The sequence below is a fragment of the Nicotiana tomentosiformis genome, chromosome 5 (assembly GCF_000390325.3).
Source record: "Nicotiana tomentosiformis chromosome 5, ASM39032v3, whole genome shotgun sequence".
In the NCBI taxonomy this organism is placed as follows: domain Eukaryota; kingdom Viridiplantae; phylum Streptophyta; class Magnoliopsida; order Solanales; family Solanaceae; genus Nicotiana; species Nicotiana tomentosiformis.
In genome coordinates, this window is record NC_090816.1 from 9,110,476 (window position 1) to 9,130,436 (window position 19,961).

A 19,961-nucleotide genomic window follows, 5' to 3' on the forward strand; every position below is an offset into this window, starting at 1 on the left:
GCATATTTTTCGATATTGGACATTGGATATGGCTAATGTTGTTGAGTCAGGGCGCAAGAAGAATATCGGTTTATGGGATGAAACTGATAAGAAAAACCCTAAGAAGTATCATGATGAATTCACTTATTTTGAGATGTTGCCTAATAATGATTATGCACTTGTGTGTTTGGATTTGTTTAAAGATCGTGGATTAAGTGTTAATGACGAAATTGGACTATATTGGGATCCTAGGTCTTCCAATTTTAAGTTTAAGTTATTTTGTAAGGATCATGTTTAATGGGATTTTTGTGATGGTCTTTTTTTAATATTTTTTATTTGATATTCGATACTCATATCAAGACCGATTAGATTTGGATTCGCACCGGATCTAGTCTTTGTGATGGTTTCACATAGTTATTTTCATATTGTAAGGAGATTGAAAGATTGTTATACTTATATATCTAAAAATGATTGGTGGTGATTGGCGTGTGCTCTCTAGCAATAATATTAAATTTACGTCATTTTCTTTTCTTTTTCTAAAATGATGTTCTTCTTTTCTCTGTTGCTTTGCAATATCATGTGTGAATTACTAACAGTTGTTGTTTATTCATAAAATAAATAAAAAATTAACAAAAAAGCGGGGCTGATTTTTGTTATTAAAACATATAGAAAAGGCACAAAAAAGTTTATGTTGTATCCTCAATTGGCGTGTAATTGTTTTTGAAGCAATTATAAGCAATTCAGATATAAATTTCTTAATATTTTATAAATTAGAATATACATAATTGTAAGCATTATAAAAATTATTGTAGATTATAACTTATGTGATTAAAATTACTTTGAAAATTTATGGAAAAGTTGTGGTCAAAGAAAAAGTTATTTGACTCCCTAAAATATAATAGTATCATATAACGGTGAACAAAAAGGGTAGTACCCCAACGTGGTATAATGTAGACAGTCTACTCTGATGCAAGCATCATTGACAGATTTCACGGCTCGAACCCGTGACCTATAAGTCACACGAAGACAATTTGGCCGTTACTTCAAGGCTCCCCTTTAGTACCATATAAAGTAGAACATAGAAAATAGTGAAGTACCATACTGATAAAAGCAAAGTAATCCAACTTCTAATAAAGGTAGAATGTACAAAAATAGTTAATTACAAGATCCATGGATTTCAACTGATGTAAAAGTGCCCTTATTTTGTGATTATTAACATAGATGGATAATGAATTCAGCTAGATTACTAAGAGCTTGACAGGCTAAAATTTGATAATAGCAGCACCACTAGAGGGCTTTGATGCAAAAATATACAGACCAAGATCATCCTTCTTGATTATTCCTTTGTCAATTCTTGATTGATAGAATTGCTCCTGAAACAAAATAAACAAACTAGTTTAGTTAACAAATTGCATAATGTTAAGATCCAGTCATTTTATTCCCATTTTCAACTTAGATGAATGAAACCTAGAGCTAGCCCATGGGGCCGCGCCCACGTAGGGCTGGGTCGACCATTATTTTGGTGGGCCAGTCCAGCCTAGCCTATCAAATGCCAAGGCCGGCATGGGCTAGGCTGGGCTGGCCGGCGCATATTGACAGCGCTAATGAAACCATACCTTCAAATTGAGTAGAAACTGTGGAACAAGACTCTCTTTCACTAAAGCCACAGCACATCCACCCCATCCAGCTCCTGTAAGCCTTGCTCCGAGAGCACCATTATCTCGACAAATCTTAACAAGCTCCTCTAACTCGGGACAGCTGATAAAGAGAAAACATTCGATGAGCTTAACTTCTATATACTGACCTGGAAAATAAGATCGGGCGACCTACTATAACAGATTAAAATACACTGATAGTGTAAAATTCTTTAGATTGTCCATGTACATAGGTTAAAATCATATTTGATATATCAAAATAAGAGACACCGAGAGAGTATATTTAACGTCTTGATTATATAATTGCTATTATTTGTGTGACGATAATCATTAGTTACATGTTACAATAGAAACATTAAAGTAAGAAACTTAATTACCTGCACTCATAGAGAACACTGCAGCTGTAATGACTCTCATTCATAAGGTAACCGAGCTTCTTCAGCATGTCTTCTTCACTGCAAATATACAAGATTGGTTTTAAAGGTTAAACTATTACATTAACGTGGACAACGACGTAAAAAAGAAGGGCGTTATGAATGGACGATTTACCTTAATTTTGAGGATACAGTGTCTTTAAAAGCATGGACACGTTTCGCTTCAGAATATACATGAGTAGCCCTCTGAAAGATGAAGCATCAGTCAAACGTGCTGATTGTAATATATTACTGAATTTTAACAAGGAGGAGAGAATTCTGAAATCATAAGTTTCTTGTTATCTAACCTGTTACGATCGGGAAATCGGGTAGTGCAAAATTTAGCCAAACAACGTTATAATGACAATAACAAAGACAATGCAAGTTGATAATAACGACAATTAAAGAAGATAAAAAAGACACAAATTTAACGTGGTTCGGTCAAGGTGACCTACGTAGTAGGTCACAAGCGGAGAGGAATAATTTTACTATACCAACAAGAGTACAAAATTAGAGTAAATACTCTAATTAGTCTCAAATACCCCAAGAGAATAACCTCACAAAATCACTCCAAAGAAAGAGGATCATACAAGTGTTTTCCAACACTCAACTCTCTTACAAAATACTCTCAATTACTAAAGGAGGAGAAAGAAAGACAAGAGTGAAAAGCTCTTGAATTGATGTGTTTACAAATGAGAAGAAGCTCCTCTATTTATAGAAAGAAATACTTGGCCTAATAGTGGATATTATGTGATAGCAAATGTCACGAAAACTTGGTCCATAAATTTTGTTATAGTTAATATTATGTCATGGAAAATGTCATGAAAACTTGACCCCCACTTGAAAATAAGCCAAATTAATGACCAAATTACATAACTTCCGCCCCAGAGGTAAGCGCATAGAAAATGGAAAACTAAAATCAGTTAAACAAACATATAATACCTGATGCAATTTGTAATACTTGGCCGCCCTAAGCACATCCAAAGAAGTAGAAGAATTGGAAAAGATAGTTTCCAACTTTTCTTGTGTGATTTTCTCAATATCTTCGGACGCATATGGTTCCTCATGCAAAAATTGCTGTAGTAGCAACAGAAAATGTTAAAGCTTACTGTAAAACAAGTAAAACATCATGCAACAACAAGCACACCAATCATAAAACCAAAGCAAAAATACAAAACTAACACTAGGTACTGTAATCAGAAAGCCGAAACGAAAGCAACAAGTAATAACAAAAATCAAGGAATACGAAAATACACAAATGACACTAGGCCATGTATTAAAGCTAAGGTTACAATCTACAAACAAGGACAACGAAATCAAGATAGATAGATTGACCTCAAGTGGAGACGAAATTTATACCTTCACGGCGAGGACAGGATCAGAAGATTCAAGTGTACCAGCAAATGATACACACAAATCTTCAACGTCTGAAAGTGTTTTTACATTACATATTGCCTCTTGCGGTTCCATTCCCAGCTTTATGCCCAATACAATCTGTAAAAGATCAAACGGCTGCCATCAAGGGGGGGGAAACAGCAAATTGAGAACGAGTTAATCTATCAGGCATATTCCGACGAGTTTAACTTTTATCCACTGATAGTATAAAATAGATTTTTACGCTATCAAATCATTTAAAGGATGACTATAGGTAACCGTTCATAATAAGTGGGAATACAGTCAAATCTCTCTATAACGACATCTTCATATAATAGTCATTCACTATAAAAGTCATATTTTTCTTGGAACCGTTTATTATGTTATGTTATGATATATGTGGTCCTCTATAAGGGCACTTCACTAAAGCAGTCAAAAGATATCGGAACAAACAAGGCTGCTATAAAGAGGTTTGACTGTATAACTAACCTGCTATAACAGGTTAACATAGAATTATAGTGTAAAAGTTCTTTTCACTATCGTTCATAGTGTATATAACTTAAATTCTATTCAAATAGGTTATTCTACTATTTTTCAAATGCTAGCATACTGAGATGCGGCAATGCTAAAGCAAAATGAATCTAGAAGTCATTGGCGTAGCTCAATGACTAATAAGATTCAAGCTTTAAATTGTTGCATTAGTACATTTATGAAAGCAACTTTCAGATGTCATAAAAATCAGTGGTAAACAGATAAGTAGAGAACTACGTGTTGCGGAGACACATTGATCATTTGTGCTTGAAAACACTGCAATCTATGACGGGAAGGATGAAATAAACTTACTGCAGCTAGACGACATTCAACAACCCGATTATTGTAGTTAATAGCAGCAGTAACTGCTTTTTGTGATTCAGCTAACGAATGGGCTATTACAAAAGAACCACCAGTAGGTAGTTGTATATCCATTGCACGAATAGGATTGAAATCAATCAGCTCAGCAATTCCAGATTGTGCCATAACAGATATGGCCTGTAAAAAAATTAACCGGTTTTCAGCACAAAGATACACATATGACTAAACGATATATCAAAATGTAGAGTTCAAAAACAATACCTGATCCATTCCAACAGACTGTGTGCCGATATGCCGTTCACATTCACAAGTAAGTTGTGCAATTTCTTTCTGCAGGAAAAAGCAAAATTGTCACTTTTCTACTGAAAGGGGATAAAAAGGAGCAAAATTCACAATGTTTTCCTTCACCTTAAGAGGAAAAGGAGCATGTCTAATTAATACTATAGGCTCATAAGTCATTTTGTAGCAGTTTAGAAGATATACATTACCTTGGGTAGGTTTACACCTAATGCAGCCATTATAGCAATAGTGGAAGAGCAAACAAGTGCTGCAGAACTTGATAGACCAGAACCTGCATCGACAAAATTAAATCCACGACAAAAGAAGGGCAGCTCGGTGCACTAAGCTTCCGCTATGCGCGGGGTCTATTATACGCAGCCTTATCCTGTAATTTTGCAAGAGGCTGTTTCCACGGTTTGAACTCGTGACTTCATTATATTTGAAATATGACAAAGAACTGACTGGTCCACAGACATTGATCTAAGATAGTAAGGCATATACCTGTCGGAACTGTACCATCAACAACAATATCAAGTCCGACTCGTTCACCAACATCGATTCCTTTCGATTTGACATACTCATAGAAACCCTTGTACCTGTAACACATTGCTTATCATCTTTTACCATCAGAAAAATATATGAAAAGGTTTCATTTTTCCCATAATTCAAACTTCTAGCAGTCCTTATCTCCCAAGAGTATGAGTACTAAAACTATAAAACTTTGTGGCCATCAATATGCTTCTAAAACCTTCATAAAACCATGTAACAAGAAAAACCAATAAATAGCAAATTCTTACCCGCAAATGACATAATGACCCCATTTGTGGTTTTTCACATCAATGTCCTGCAAATATGGAAGTTAAAAATATTAAAAACGCTGGAAAAAGGAAACAAAAATGCTCAAGATCCATCAGACTCCATAACTTTTTCTTTTCTTTCATTTTCCGCCATCCGTAGTGAATCAATAAACTCCCATCTCCCCCACCCCATCAAATTTTAATGAACTATTCACATATGAAAATGTATCACCAACTGAAATTCCAGAATGCATAAATAAAGGCATAAGGCCAGCCCGGTGCACTAAGCTCCCGCTAGGAGCAGGATCCGGGGACTACAAGGTCTATTGTACGCAACATTATCCTGCATTTACGTAAGAGGTTGTTTTCACGGCTGGAACCCGGCATCAACTTTACGCCAAGACGAAATTCAAGACAGAATGCAAATATTTAAAATAAAGAGCAACCAATGCTATGCTTCTAATACCAGCAATAGTAACAATATAACAACAACTACACCTCACTCCCAAACAAGTTAGTATCAGTTATATGAATCCCCACTTCTACATTTAAGCTCAACTCATGTCACCATCAAACCAAATAAATAAATAACAATATGATAATCAATAATGCAATACCTGCAGTGGATCAGCAGGGTAAGAGCACAATGTGTACTTGTCACCATTTACATTTGCAATTCGAAGAAGCTTCTCAGACTCATTACTATCGCGCTTCCTTATAGCCACAATTGTATCTTGTCGAATCGCCATTGGCAATACAGAGTACCCCTCGTAGTCAATATGTTCTCCAATCAAATTCACTCTTCCTACATATTTAACCATAAAGACATCAACATGAAAGTTTAAATGCAAAGTTTTCAAATGAATAAAAAGTTTAAGATGTTAAAAATCAATTTGACTCAAACATCATATTAGAAGAAAAAAAAGAGAGAGTTAAATAGTATAATGAACTAGAATTCTTAGTGCCAACCAATTTCTATGTGAAAAAAGGTGTGTGAATAGACATAACAACAAATATGCCTTAATCCCAAGCAATTTCCATATATAAATTATCACCGTCCATGTCGCTCCATTTAATCTCGTATCAATCAAAGTATATACTACTCCTATAAGATAAAAATCCAAAATAAGAAAAGTATTACTATAAAAGTTCTCTATTCTTTCTAGTGGCATATAAGAAACTCTTAAAAAGCAATGGACCTAACCATAACATATTAACATGACTAAAACTTAATCTCAATTAATTGAAATCACATCAACTTTAAAATTAATTTGACTTATATGATACGACAGCGTGTCACATAAATATAGGAGTATACAACTATACATTCCGTGACGGAGCCAGGAATTTAATCGAGGGGATTAAAAGAATATACACACTTGAGATATGAACCTAATGCCAAAGCCAGGAATTCGACAAGGAGATTAAAATATATATATATAATAACGTCAACCTATGTTAAGGGAATTCAACAATTTGTATATAACTAACATAAAAATTTTGAATGTTTGAATTAACCTGGGGATCGTGCGTAAATATCAGGAGAGTGGCCAAAGAAGTCAATGAACTCGGACTTCAAATTCTTGAACCGAATTTCAGCTTCTTTGAGTTGTGATTCACTGCCATAAACAGGCTCCAGTGTAGAGTAAATTGGAACAGGTAATTCTTCATGTTTGACCAATGAAACTTCTCCCATTGTAATAATACGTTTTATGCAAGACAAAAACAAAAGGAACAAGTTAATAGGAAAATAAAAAAGGTGACAAGAGTAAGAATATAAGGTAGTTACTGGATTGAGATAAAATAAACTGAATCCGGAATACGAAAGATTATGGATATATTTTGTAGATGACTCCATATTTTCTAGGACTTATCCTTTAACCTCGCCAAATTTATCTACTTTTTTTAAAAAAACATTTTAACAAAGTTAATTGAGATAAGGAGAAATCCAACTGAATAAGCAGTATATTGGGGACGAGTTTAAATAATACGCGTCGTTAATGTAGGAAACTTATTGTAGCAATTAATTGATCTTATTTTCAAAATTATAAATATATATTACCTATAAATATTCTTTAAGTGACTTAATAATGCTAAAAGAATTTTACACTATGTTGGATATAACTTTAACTCTATTGAGATATATAAAATTCAAATTATAACCTTATTAATTTAATTTGAAGTGTCAGCTAATGGACTTACTAAAAGCCACAAGTGTATCGATTCTTGATTACATCCTTTTGCTATTATCTTTTTTTTTCCGAAGAGTGCAGCCCCTAACATTAATCGTCTATGAAGATCTAGAATTTGATATTCTTTGTTAAAGCTTGGTTATTCGTGAATGAAAACTCGTTTTGTTTGTTGGCCGATAACTCTATGATCGATTAGCTCGAAATCTCAATTGGAGATTGTTGGTTATGTGAGTTATAAAGAAAATTTCTAGACAAGAGCAATTTTGCGGAAACTAGTACTGAGATCTCAGGTTGAAGAGTGTTTGCTACATTGGGAATATGGGCTTAATGTTCTAGACAAGAGCAATATTGGGAATAAGTTAATGTTTCATCTGGCTCGCCATAAGGATTATGGGCTTGACCAAGGTTCTCCCAAGTTCTAAATGTTTTTTATTCATCAAATATAGTACATAAAAAAACATTTATACAATTTTACAAAAAATGAACAATCGTCAAAAACTACACATAAATGTCAATATCGTAAACGTGAGATTTTCTTTTGGCTTTTCTATATTAGTATTGAATAATAAACTTCCATAATTGTCCAATATAATAGACCTAAAAGAATATTGGAAAGTCTCACGTACTATTGACAATGAGTAACAAATTTATACAGTTGTGTATGAAACAAAAAAGGAAAAGAAAACTGAAATGGGATATCATCATCGCAATTAATGAGAATTAGAGAAATATTAACATTTGTTATAAATATATTAAAGTGGATGTCCATTGAATACTCCATACATCCCTATTCCATGAACCATTTGAGTTCATGTATTTAGTTAATTCATCACTTAATATTTGTAACTTTTAGGTGTATTCTTGTAACCTTTCATGTATCCCATATCCTATAAATAGGGTATACTTTATCTTATGAAGTATACACAAGAAACACACTTTGAATAAGAGAACATCCACATTCTCCTCCTATATATCTTGTCTTCATTACTATATTGCTCTATTTTGCTCTCATTTCTTAACACGTTATCAGCACGAGTCTCTAACTATAGGTGTTGAGCTTATTTTCTTTCCGACTCAGTCTGACCGTATTTGAAGCTAGAGGCTTCGGCATAAGAAATTCAATTTATAATAAAATTATAAACAGACATTGAGGTACGTTGCTGACCTCAAGTTATATTTACTTTGATTTTGATGGCAAGATACAATGCTATCATTAGATGAATTAGGTATGCATACTACCTGGTAAATTAATCTTTAATTACATATTTAGCTCTAAAATGACTATAAGATGAGATACCGATGGAATAGAATCATTATACACGGTCACGATTCTTCCGTCTTATTCACTTCTAATTGAATTGCATGATAGTTTAATATATGTATATAGTAAATTACATTATTCACTTCTAATTGAATTGCATGATAGTTTAATATATGCATGTTGTAAATTACATTAAATAATGGTTATGGTTTCTAAGGTAGTGCTTGCATTTTTCTTTCATGAAACAAATATATGACTGAAATGGGTTAATTTATCTCATAGGTTTTATACATAAATTTTACCGATTTTTATAGCACTGCAGAAAGTAGAGTCCTTCAATAACTTGGCTATTCTCTGACTCTAGAGACATGTTAACTCAATAAATAAAAGTCACCAGAATGTACATCTTTAATTAAGAGCATTTAAGAATTTAGAAAACCGTTGTTCACATAGATATTTTAACAAATACATTGGTCAATGATAAAAGACTTTACACGTGACTACAATTTTCATTAATCTATGCAAATGCTAGCAATTAATTGAATCTTGATGGCCTTTCATTTTATTAAGGGAGTATAATCATCATATTTATTTGGATCTCAACATTAAATATATATCTCCAATAAGTTCTAAAGGTATTGGTCTGTGTCACATGTGTTCGTTTTATTAGCAAATGTTGGTTACATAATTATAATAAATATATGACATTTAGAGTGATAATTATTATTCTTAAAGATTCATTATGACTAAGCATTTATGCTTATAACTACTAAATTAAGTGATAATACGTTCAAAGTATTGTTAGTTATGATTAGTTGTTATGATCATTAAAAGTGGTAATATTTTCAAATGCTAAATTTATTATTGATGAAGACGTGTTAGAGAATTATTCTCTATGTTACATGCCTCAAATTTGCTCCAGAAGTAGCAATATTTCGGAAGAGGTGTTCAGATACCGGATTTGAGTCCTGGTGCATCATGATGATAAGACATTGGGTTTGAGTCTCATCGCATTATGGCTTAACATGCCTTTATGAGGGTAAGACATTGAATTTGAGTCCCAATGCACCACATTAATGGTATAATGATAACTGAGGCAAAATAATATGCTTTTAATGAAGCACGTCCCTCTAGATCTGCTCCATTCCCTGAAGCGAATGATAGCAATAAATCAAAGTCTAAAATAAGACTAAATAATTATCGAGACTATATGAATATACGTGGACGTGGCAATAAGACGAAATAATAATCGTTATCATGATTTTAATTATGAAATGGAGAACAATAAGGGTTCTCGTATTAAAATTATCCTTCAAAAGGTGAAGGTAATATTAACCATGATGTGGTATGAAATGGCATTTGATACAAGAATATTGTACACCTGAACATTTTGTGTAGCTTTTATCAATTCTCTATCAAAATAAAGGAAAATAAATGCATATTTAACCTTACAAAATGATATTAAGGAGGGCTATAAAAATAAATATGATAAATGATAAGGCAACACAATAAGCTTATGCTGAGAAATCATGAGACATGTTCAGATGATTATGATACATTCCAGAAGTGAATGTGGACGTATGAAATAAACTCATGAACATGGATACGCTCTTGATTGTTGAAATCTCACAACTCACATCTAAATAGGTTTGAGAGAAATAAAGAGGATAAATATCATTATGTGGCCGCATGATTATGTCATTGGTCGTATACCTATTTTATGTCAAAAATATTTTGCTATGCGTTATAAAAGGGCAAAAGTAAAGCAAGAAACATGTCTTGCTTATAATGATTTTGACCATGAGAATAATGATAATGACTTTCTTCTAGAAGGAGATGTTTCACCATATGGATGGTAACAAATATGAATATGAACATGCGGCTTGTACTACACAAGTAGTATAGTTGGATCGCATGCCATAGTAAACCAGGGGTTACTAATAATTTTATTATTTGGCATGGCCGGTTGGGCCATCCCGGATATAATATGATGCGCAAAATAATTGAGAATTCACATTATCATTCATTGAAGAATCAGAAGATTCTTCAAACTAAAGAATTCTCGTGTGTTGCATGTTCTCAATGCAAACTGATTATTAGACCATCAACAATTAAAATTGGGAGTGAATCCCATGCACTTTTGGAATGTATATAGGGTGATATATGTGGGCCCATACACCCTCCATGTGGACCATTTAGTTTTTATATGATTTTGATAGATGCATCTACAAGATGGTCACATGTGTGCTTGTTGTCAACCCAAAATTTGGCATTCCCGAGGTTGTTGGCCACATTAATACGATTAAAAGCACGATTTTCGGATTATGCGATTAAGACACTTCGTATTGCTAGTGAGTTTACATCACATGACTTTAATGATTGTTGTATATTAACTGGTATAACAATTGAGCATCTGGTTGCTCGTGTTTTTACTCAAAATGTCTAGCAGAATCATTGATCAAATAACGCCTCCAATTAATTGCTAGACCAATGCTTATGATAACAAAAAATTTCATCTCGACATGGGATCATGCTATTTGCATGTAGCAGCTCTTGTATGGATCATGCCACAAGTTATCATTACAATTGGCTTATGATCATGAGCCAAATATTTCTCATCTTAGAATATTTGAATGTGTGATATATATTCTAATTATTATACCACAATGCACAAAGATGAGTCCTCAAAGAAGATTGGAATATATATTGGTATACCCAACATTAGGGGTGAGAAAATGAGCAGCTGGAATAAGAGACAGATTGAAATACATCGTCTCCGAGATATCAAATAAAATTTTCATCAGGGGAGTGATAATAGGCTATATTTATGCAATTTAGACACTATTTATACTCTAATTTAGCCGTACTTTATTGATATTTGAATGCTAAAAGATAACAAAATACTCTAATTAAGAATTTTATGCTTGGCAGGAGCCACTCCGAGCTAGGAGGAAGCTAAAGAGTATTTTGGAGTCAATATGGAGTGTGGAAGGCCAATCGAAGATTAGCCCGGTCGAAAAGGAGCGAGAAAAGCAAGCAGGGAGGTTCCCTCCAGGTGCGCGACTGCGGAGTTAACCGCAAATTGGACCGCGCACTGGAAGCAGAACACTGGTTGAAATCCGCGGCCGGATCCGCGGACGGGCGGATGGAGGCCAACAACTCATAGGTAATTATGTAATTTTTAAGGCGACTAACCTAAACCTATATGAAGCCTAATTCACCTAGAAGAGGAGGAGAGAGGTTTTTAGGAGATTTTGGAGGCAAGAACAAGAGAGAGAGAAGACGGAGAATTTCCTAAGAGTTTTTATCTTCTTCTTCTTACTTCCATTGTTGATTATGAATTGTTATAGTAATTTTTTATCCATTAGTATGAGTAGCTAAACCCATCATCTAGGGTTGATGAAACTAATTGTTGGATGAAGTTTTGACTATGTTTAGATATAATTGAGCCGTTCTTATTCTATGATTGTTCAGCTATGTGTTGCGTTGTGATTAATTAAAATGACCCTTGATTAATCGTGTCTAGTATCTTGTGGTGCTTGAGAAAGAACATTTGGTTAGATTGTTGTTGAACAACACCACTTTTGGGTAAGTTAAGAGATTAATTACTTAAATTTAAAAGCAGGGTTAGAGATAACGAAGCTTTGGCGGGATAATTATGAGTTGCATAAATTGTTAACTAGAGTAGTTCGAGAGAATGCTTCTAGTAAATTATCGTAATTGATCGAGAGATAATTACGGTAGCCCGTAACTCATAATCCTCATAGAGTATTACGGCGAGATTATAGCTAACGTGTCAGAAATTAGTCCAGTAATTGGAAAAATCAATAGCCCTAGATCCTTTTACCTTTGAATTCAACCTTATTCTTGAATATTGCTAATTTTGTTGTCATTTTTCATTAGATAAATAAATTTCACGTATGCTCTTTTAAAAATCTTGGATCCAAAAATTATTTGAGTTTATCATTAGCATTGTTAAAAGTTGTAGTAAATAGGTTAGTTCCCTGTAGGATTCGACTCCGGACTTGAATCGGATTATATTTGCAGCGACCGCTTAGTCCTTTTTACAAGGCATAGTTGGGCGTGATCAAATTTTGGCACCGTTGACGGGGAACTAACAGTGTTATTTATTACAACTTAGAATAATTGCTAGAATTCTTAGTTTAGATCAATTTCCTATGGTGTTAAAATTTTTCCATTGAAATTCTCATGTTTGAACTCTTCTGTGAACCGGGTGTATGCCTAGAAGCTCTCTGAGGACTGGTGAACACTTTGAAGGACTCTCAGACCCCGAGAAAGCATTTAGGGCATTGAATCAGGCCAACAAGAAGAACAAACAGTTAAAACAAAAGGACCAACTCGAAAGTGAAATGGACAACGTGGACGGCGTCAACGTAAACAATCAGCATGATCGTGTTGACCCAAACAATGGAGTGGGGGCACCTCTTGTGCCGGAAGCTGCTCTTTATGATTGGTCACAACCAACTGCTGATAACCTGGCCACCGCCATTGCTGTTCCTCAGATACAAGCGGAGATATTCCAGATTACCAACAACATGCTGCACCTGTTGTAGAATAAAGGACTGTTCTCCGGGTCATACATCGAAGACCCACAACAACATCTGAAGAACTTTCTATCAATTTGTGTGACTCAAAGACAACCGAATGTCTCTCCTGAAGCAATTAAGCTATTACTGTCCCCATTCTCAGTGACTGGAGAGGCTCAAACTTGGCTGAATTCACTCCCAATAAACTGCATTGCTACTTGGGAAGAATTAGTTAAGCAGTTCTTAAACAAGTTTTATCCTCCCAACAAGACTGCAAGGCAAATTGATGAGATATTGCAGTTCAGGCAGAAACTGACTGAGACCTTGCAAAAAACCTGGGAGAGGTTTAAGGGTATACTAGTGACGTGTCCACACCATGGCATTCCAGATCAGATGTTGGGACAGAGATTCTACATGGGTTTGGCAGACAGTTTGAAGGCCAATGAAGATGCTTCAGCTGGGGTGCATTTTTGAGCAAAACGTTCACAGAGTGCAAGATTCTTCTCGAAAGGATGGCTCAAAATTCAGGCTGGATGACTAGATGTACGACACTTACACCAATAGTGCATTCTGTTGCTCTTGACCCAAACAATTCCAATGCAGAGAACATAGCCACTCTCATGACCCAGATGAGCTTACTGACAAAGAAAATGATGAGATAGGTACAAAGCAAGTGCACATTGTTGATACAACAAATGGAGGCTTGTGCATTCCTTGCATAAACCAGTCATATGTGTGCTTGTGGAGTAGAGAGAACGACAACCAGGGCTTCAGAGAAGACATGAATTATGTCAATAATTACGGAGGTCAGAGGCAAGGTGGACAACAATGGGGACCAGCACCAAACCAGCAGTACAAACCAAACCAGCCACAACACAACCCCAATCCAGGAAGCGCACGACCACAAGGCCAAGTCGTGCCTTATCAAAGGCAACATGGCTATAATCAGCAGCATCAGCAACAATTGGCCTACCAACCACCTCTTCAACAATAGGACAACAACATGATTAAAATCAAGGGCATGCTGCAACAACTCATTGGGACAAATGGTAAGATGCAAGAAAGTTAGCAGCACATGATTCGGCAATCAAAGGCATTGAAACTCAATTGGGACAGCTGTCTATGGCCTTGAACAATCGCCCACAAGGAACATTGCCTGCAGATACAAATATTAACCCAAAGGAATAGAACCCAAATCAACTAATGGCAGTGAGTCTCAGGAATAGAAGAGATTTAGACAGAGAGCAAGAAGTTGCTCAATATAGAAGAGAGAATATGCCAACTACTCCAGTTACATTAGAGGCAGATGAGTCAACAGAGCTTACCGGGGTTGTAATTGAACAAGCACAGGTTGACAAGGGTAAGGAGAAGGAAGGTGAACAACTCTCAGAACAGGTGGTAGAAAAAGCTTCCAACAAAGAAAAAACACCAAGCAGTGGGCAGAGGTTGATTCCTGCACCATTCCCTCAGAGATTGGCAAAGCAAAAGAAAGATGATCAATACAGGAAATTCATGAAAATGCTTCGACAAATTCAATTGAATATTCCACTGATGGATGCTTTGAGGGAAATGCCAGGGTATGAAAAAATGATGAAGGACCTGATGTCGCGAAAATTTGACTTCCAATATCTGTCCATTGTAACTTTGACGCAGACCTGTAGCGCGGTAGTGACAAGACCTATGGCTCAAAAAGTGTCTGATCCAGGTAGTTTCACTATCCCATGCACTATTGGGAGTTATGCTTTTGCTAAAGCATTGTGTGACTTGGGGGCTAGTATAAACTTGATGCCCTTGGCAATCTATACAAAACTGGGCACTGGCAGAGCTAGACCTACCTCAATGTTATTGCAACTAGCTGATCGCACAGTTAAAAGACCGACAAGAATTCTTGATGATGTGCTTGTTCAAGTGGGGAAGTTTGTATTCTCTGCAGACTTCGTTATTCTTGACTGTCAAGTGGATGAAGAGATACCCATCATTCTGGGAAGGCCGTTCTTAGCCACTGGGCGAGAATTGATTGATTGTGAGACTGGAGAGTTGAAAATTAGGTTGAACAATGAAGAAATAATATTCAATGTTCAACAATCCATGAGGAGACCCAGCGAATTTTCAAATTGCTCGATAGTGGAGGCTGTGGATGTGATACTGCAAGAAGAGGATGAGACCCTTAATGTTAGGGATCCGCTAGAAGCCTGTTTGATGAATTTGGAAGAGATGGATGGTGAAGGGTTGGCGGAGTGGGTCATGGCTCTCGAGGGTCAAGGGTTCTGGAAAAGGGAACCTCAGTTCGAGCCCCTACGCTTAGAAGAAAGAGCAACACCACCTGCAAAACCATCAATAGAGGAGCCACCACAGTTGGACCTGAAACCGCTTCCAGCTCACCTCAGATACGCTTTCTTAGGGCCTAATTCTACTTTGCCTGTTATTATATCATCTGGTTTGCTAGCTGTGCAGGTAAAGCAACTCTTGCAGGTATTTTAAGAATATAAGACTGCCATTGGTTGGACCATGGCTGACATAAAGGGTATCAGTCCAGCTTTTTGTATGCACGAGATTCTCTTGGAAGAAGGGCACAAACCTTCCAGAGAGCATCAACAACGGCTGAACCCGAATATGAAAGAGGTGGTGAAGAAGGAAGTGATCAAGTGGCTGGATGTGGGTATCATCTTCCTCATCTCTGACAGCAACTAGGTCAGCCCTGTTCAGTGTGTGCCGAAAAAGGGAGGAATGACGGTCATACAAAATGAGAATAACGAGTTGATATCGACTCGTACAGTCACAAGGTGGCAGATTTGCATGGACTATCGGAAATTGAACACAGCCACCCGGAAGGACGATTTCCCCTGCCCTTTATTGACCAAATGTTGGACAGGTTAGCTGGGCGGTCTCATTCTGTTTCTTGAATAGATATTCGAGGTACAACCAGATCTCAATAGCCCCTGAAGACATAGAGAAAACATACTTCACTTGTCCGTATGGCATTTTGCCTTTCGGATAATGCCTTTTGGACTTTGCAATGCGCCGGCTACATTCCAGCGGTGCATGTTAGCCATTTTCACTGATATGGTTGAATACATTATGGAGGTGTTTATGGATGATTTCTCTGTGGTGGGGGATTCATTCGAAGATTGTATTCACAATTTAAGAAGAGTACTCAAAAGATGTGTGGAGACAAATTTGGTGCTGAATTGGAAAAAATGCCATTTTATGGTATAAGAAGGAATAGTTTTAGGGCATCGAGTGTCCAATAAGGGAATTGAGGTCGACCATGCTAAGGTTGATGTGATTGAGAAATTTCCACTACCCACTTCGGTCAAGGCAGTGAAAAGTTTCCTTGGGCACGCCGGTATCTACAGGCGATTCATAAAAGTTTTTTTCCAAGATTGCTAACCCTTTATGTAAACTTCTTGAAAAGGATCAACCCTTTATGTTTTCTAATGATTGCAGGTTGGCATTTGAGGAGCTGAAGAAGAGACTGGAAACTGCACCCATCATTATTGCACCCAACTGGGAGCAACCGTTCGAGCTCATGTGCGACGCCAGTGATTAGACTGTAGGAGCAGTCTTGGGGCAGCGAAAAGACAAGATGATGCACCCAATTTAATATGCAAGGAGTACGCTCAGCGGTGCACAACTCAATTACACCGTAACGGAAAAGGAAATGTTGGTTGTAGTGTTTACCTTCGACAAATTCAGGTCGTACTTAATTGGTTCAAAAGTTATTGTTTATACTGACCATGCAAAAATTAGGTACTTGATAGCAAAGAAGGAGTCAAAGCCACGCTTAATCCGCTGGGTTCTTTTGCTACAAGAATTCGATCTGGAAATCCTCGACAGAAAAGGGATGGACAATCAAGTGGCAGACCACCTCTCAAGGTTGGAAGGAGCTGAAAAAAAGATGGAGGTTGAAGATATAACAGAGACATTCCCGGATGAACAGTTACTCGATGTGACAATGGAGGAGTCGCCATGGTATGCTAATATTGCTAACTATTTAGCAAGCGGTATTGTACCTTATGAACTCTCTTCAATTCAAAAGAAAAAGTTCTTTCGCGATTGTCGATCTTATTATTGGAATGAACCTCTACTTTTTAGAATATGTGTAGATAACATGATCCGTAGGTGTATCCCCGAGAAAGATCAACCTTCTGTTTTGCAGGCTTGCTATGCTTCACCATATGGTGGACACTTTGGAGGAATCTGGACAGCAACAAAAGTGTTGGAATCGGGGTTGTATTGGCCAACTCTGTTCAAGGATGCCCATGCTTGGGTAAAAAGTTGCGATGAGTGCCAAAGGACAGGCAACATATCTCGATGGCACGAGATGCCGATGACCACAATTCAAGAGGTAGAGGTTTTTGACATGTGGGGGATTGACTTTATGGGGCCTTTCATCAGCTCGTATGGTAACAAATACATATTGATAGCTGTTGACTATATCTCCAAATGGGTCGAAGCGGTGGCGCTCCCAACCAATGATGCAAGAGTGGTGACAGGCTTCCTAAAGAAAAATATCTTCACACATTTTGGCACCCCGAGAGCTATAATCAGTGATGGCGGAACCCATTTTTGCAATAGAGCGTTCGCACGACTGTTGGAAAAGTATGGAGTTTGCTATAAGGTAGCCACACCGTACCACCCACAAACGAGCGGGAAAGTTGAAGTGTCCAACAGAGAAATCAAAAGTGTCATGACCAAGACAGTGAATGCGATAAGGGCTGATTGGGAAAAGAAGCTGGATGATGCATTATGGGCATACCGCACAACACTCAAAACTCCAATTGGTATGTCACCATACAAGTTGGTGTTTGGAAAAGCATGCCACCTTCCGGTAGAGCTCGAACATAAAGCCCTTTGGGCACTACGACAGTTGAATTTGGATATGGAGACCGCAAGCACCAGCAGTGTCATTGAGTTACATGAACTCGAGGAATTCATGTTACATGCATTTGAGAATGCAAGATTGTACAAAGAAAGGATGAAAATGATGCATGATAAGCACATTCTAGATCGGAACTTCAAACCCGGAGATCTAGTGTTGTTATACAACTCGATATTGAGATTGTTTTCGGGTAAGTTGAAGTCCCGATGGTCAGGACCCTTCAGAGTGGTGCAAGTGTTCTCAAGTGGAGCTGTAGAAATTGAATCCGAAGATAGGACAAATAAGTTAACAGTGAATGGGCAAAGGTTGAAACATTACTATGGAATAGTCGAAGAAAAAGGGGATAAAGTGGTGATATCTTTGGAAGAGCCCCAATACTCGAGCGAAGAGTAATAATGAAAGCATACGTCATGCCGCGACATTAAATCAGGCGCTTCCTGGGAGGCAACCCATGGTTTATTGTAAATCGTCGTGCCGCGACGTTAACTCGGGCGCTTTTTAGGGGCAACCCATTATTTTTCTTTACTCTTGTTTTTGTAATTGATTTTGAATGGCATTGACCGATCTACTAATGTGCAGGGACAAAATTATGCGCATCAGAAGGATTCGGGGGACAAAATTAACCCGGAGATAGGTAAAGTGCGAAAAAGACAAAAATTTGCTAGAGATCGACATCTGCGGCCGCGGAGTTGGCCGCGGATTTTGTGCAGACTATTGCCTCCCCGTCAGCAGAGTTGGGCATGGATTTTGTCCCCCTCACTGTTCCTCATCCGCGGCCGCGGATTGGACCACGGAGTAGGCCGCGGATTAGGCAGTACCAGGTTCTGAATTTGTTATTAATTTTTTTTTCTTTTCTTTTCTTTTCTCTTCTTTTCTTTTCTGTCCTATTAATCAGTTTTTTTTACTTACCCCCCCCCCCCATAACCGCCCACTCCCCCACTTCTTTTTTCCCTCCCCCTTAACAAAATCTAAAAACCCCTTCCCCATTCCCCTAAAACAAACCACACGTCTCTCTCCCTCAAAATTTCTCTCATTAACAAAGCTTCTTCTCCTTCCTTCTCTTCTCCACTCAACCAATCCCCAATCTCCGTTCCTCCCAAGATCTCCAAGTAAGTAACATGATTCTATTCCTCTTTCTTAGTATTTGTTTTGTTTTCAATTTTTTATTTTTCCCATTCTTTTCCTTTGCTATTATATGTGTAGGATAGTAGAATCATTGGTACTCTTGTCTTGGTTTAGGATTGTAGTATATATATGGCATGTGAGGCTAATAAAGTTGGTTGAATTGGGGGGAAGACATTGTTGAGGTTGTGAGGAATGGAAGTTTAATTGGGGCTTTGGGTAACTTGGGGGCTATATGCACCTTAAGTGTTTGTTGAATTGCCACAATGAGTTTGAATGTAAATTGTGACCAATTGTGCGAGTGAAGTCTGAGTAACCGCCATTGGTTCCTATATTCCGCCGATTACTGATAGTAGTGTTTGTTGTGTAGGTACCATGACACCTTCAAAGAAGAGACGTACCACTGGAGCCTCGTCAAGTGGTCATGGAGGTTCATCCCGGGCACGGGCACCAGCCAGTGCAGCTCAGCTTGATCGTACCAGGTTTGTCTCCAGAGCTGCCCAAGACCGTTTCAATTTGAAGGCCACTAAAAAACCTATAGCGGAAAGGGATATTGATAGGGCGTCCCTCCAGGATGAGTGCCCTAATATGTATCGGGAGTTGATCAG

General features: G+C 37.2%; 2 protein-coding genes across 2 annotated transcripts; one reads left to right on the forward strand and one right to left on the reverse strand.

Moving 5' to 3' along the window:
- Positions 1 to 1,134: 1,134 nt before the first annotated feature.
- LOC104100681 (galactokinase-like) lies at positions 1,135 to 7,148 on the reverse strand. Its single transcript, XM_009607962.3, has 13 exons — positions 6,868 to 7,148; positions 5,967 to 6,154; positions 5,350 to 5,396; positions 5,054 to 5,148; positions 4,762 to 4,844; positions 4,535 to 4,603; positions 4,265 to 4,450; positions 3,407 to 3,541; positions 2,990 to 3,124; positions 2,184 to 2,254; positions 2,012 to 2,089; positions 1,596 to 1,737; positions 1,135 to 1,352 (listed from the first exon to the last, which is right to left on the reverse strand). The coding sequence occupies exons 1-13, from the start codon at positions 7,043 to 7,045 to the stop codon at positions 1,242 to 1,244; spliced, it is 1,518 nt and encodes a 505-aa protein (XP_009606257.1). The 5' UTR covers positions 7,046 to 7,148; the 3' UTR covers positions 1,135 to 1,241.
- Positions 7,149 to 14,552: 7,404 nt separating this feature from the next.
- Positions 14,553 to 15,830, forward strand: LOC138891900 (uncharacterized). Its single transcript, XM_070175586.1, has one exon. It carries the CDS (start codon positions 14,553 to 14,555, stop codon positions 15,828 to 15,830), a length of 1,278 nt encoding a protein of 425 aa, XP_070031687.1.
- Positions 15,831 to 19,961: the final 4,131 nt, after the last annotated feature.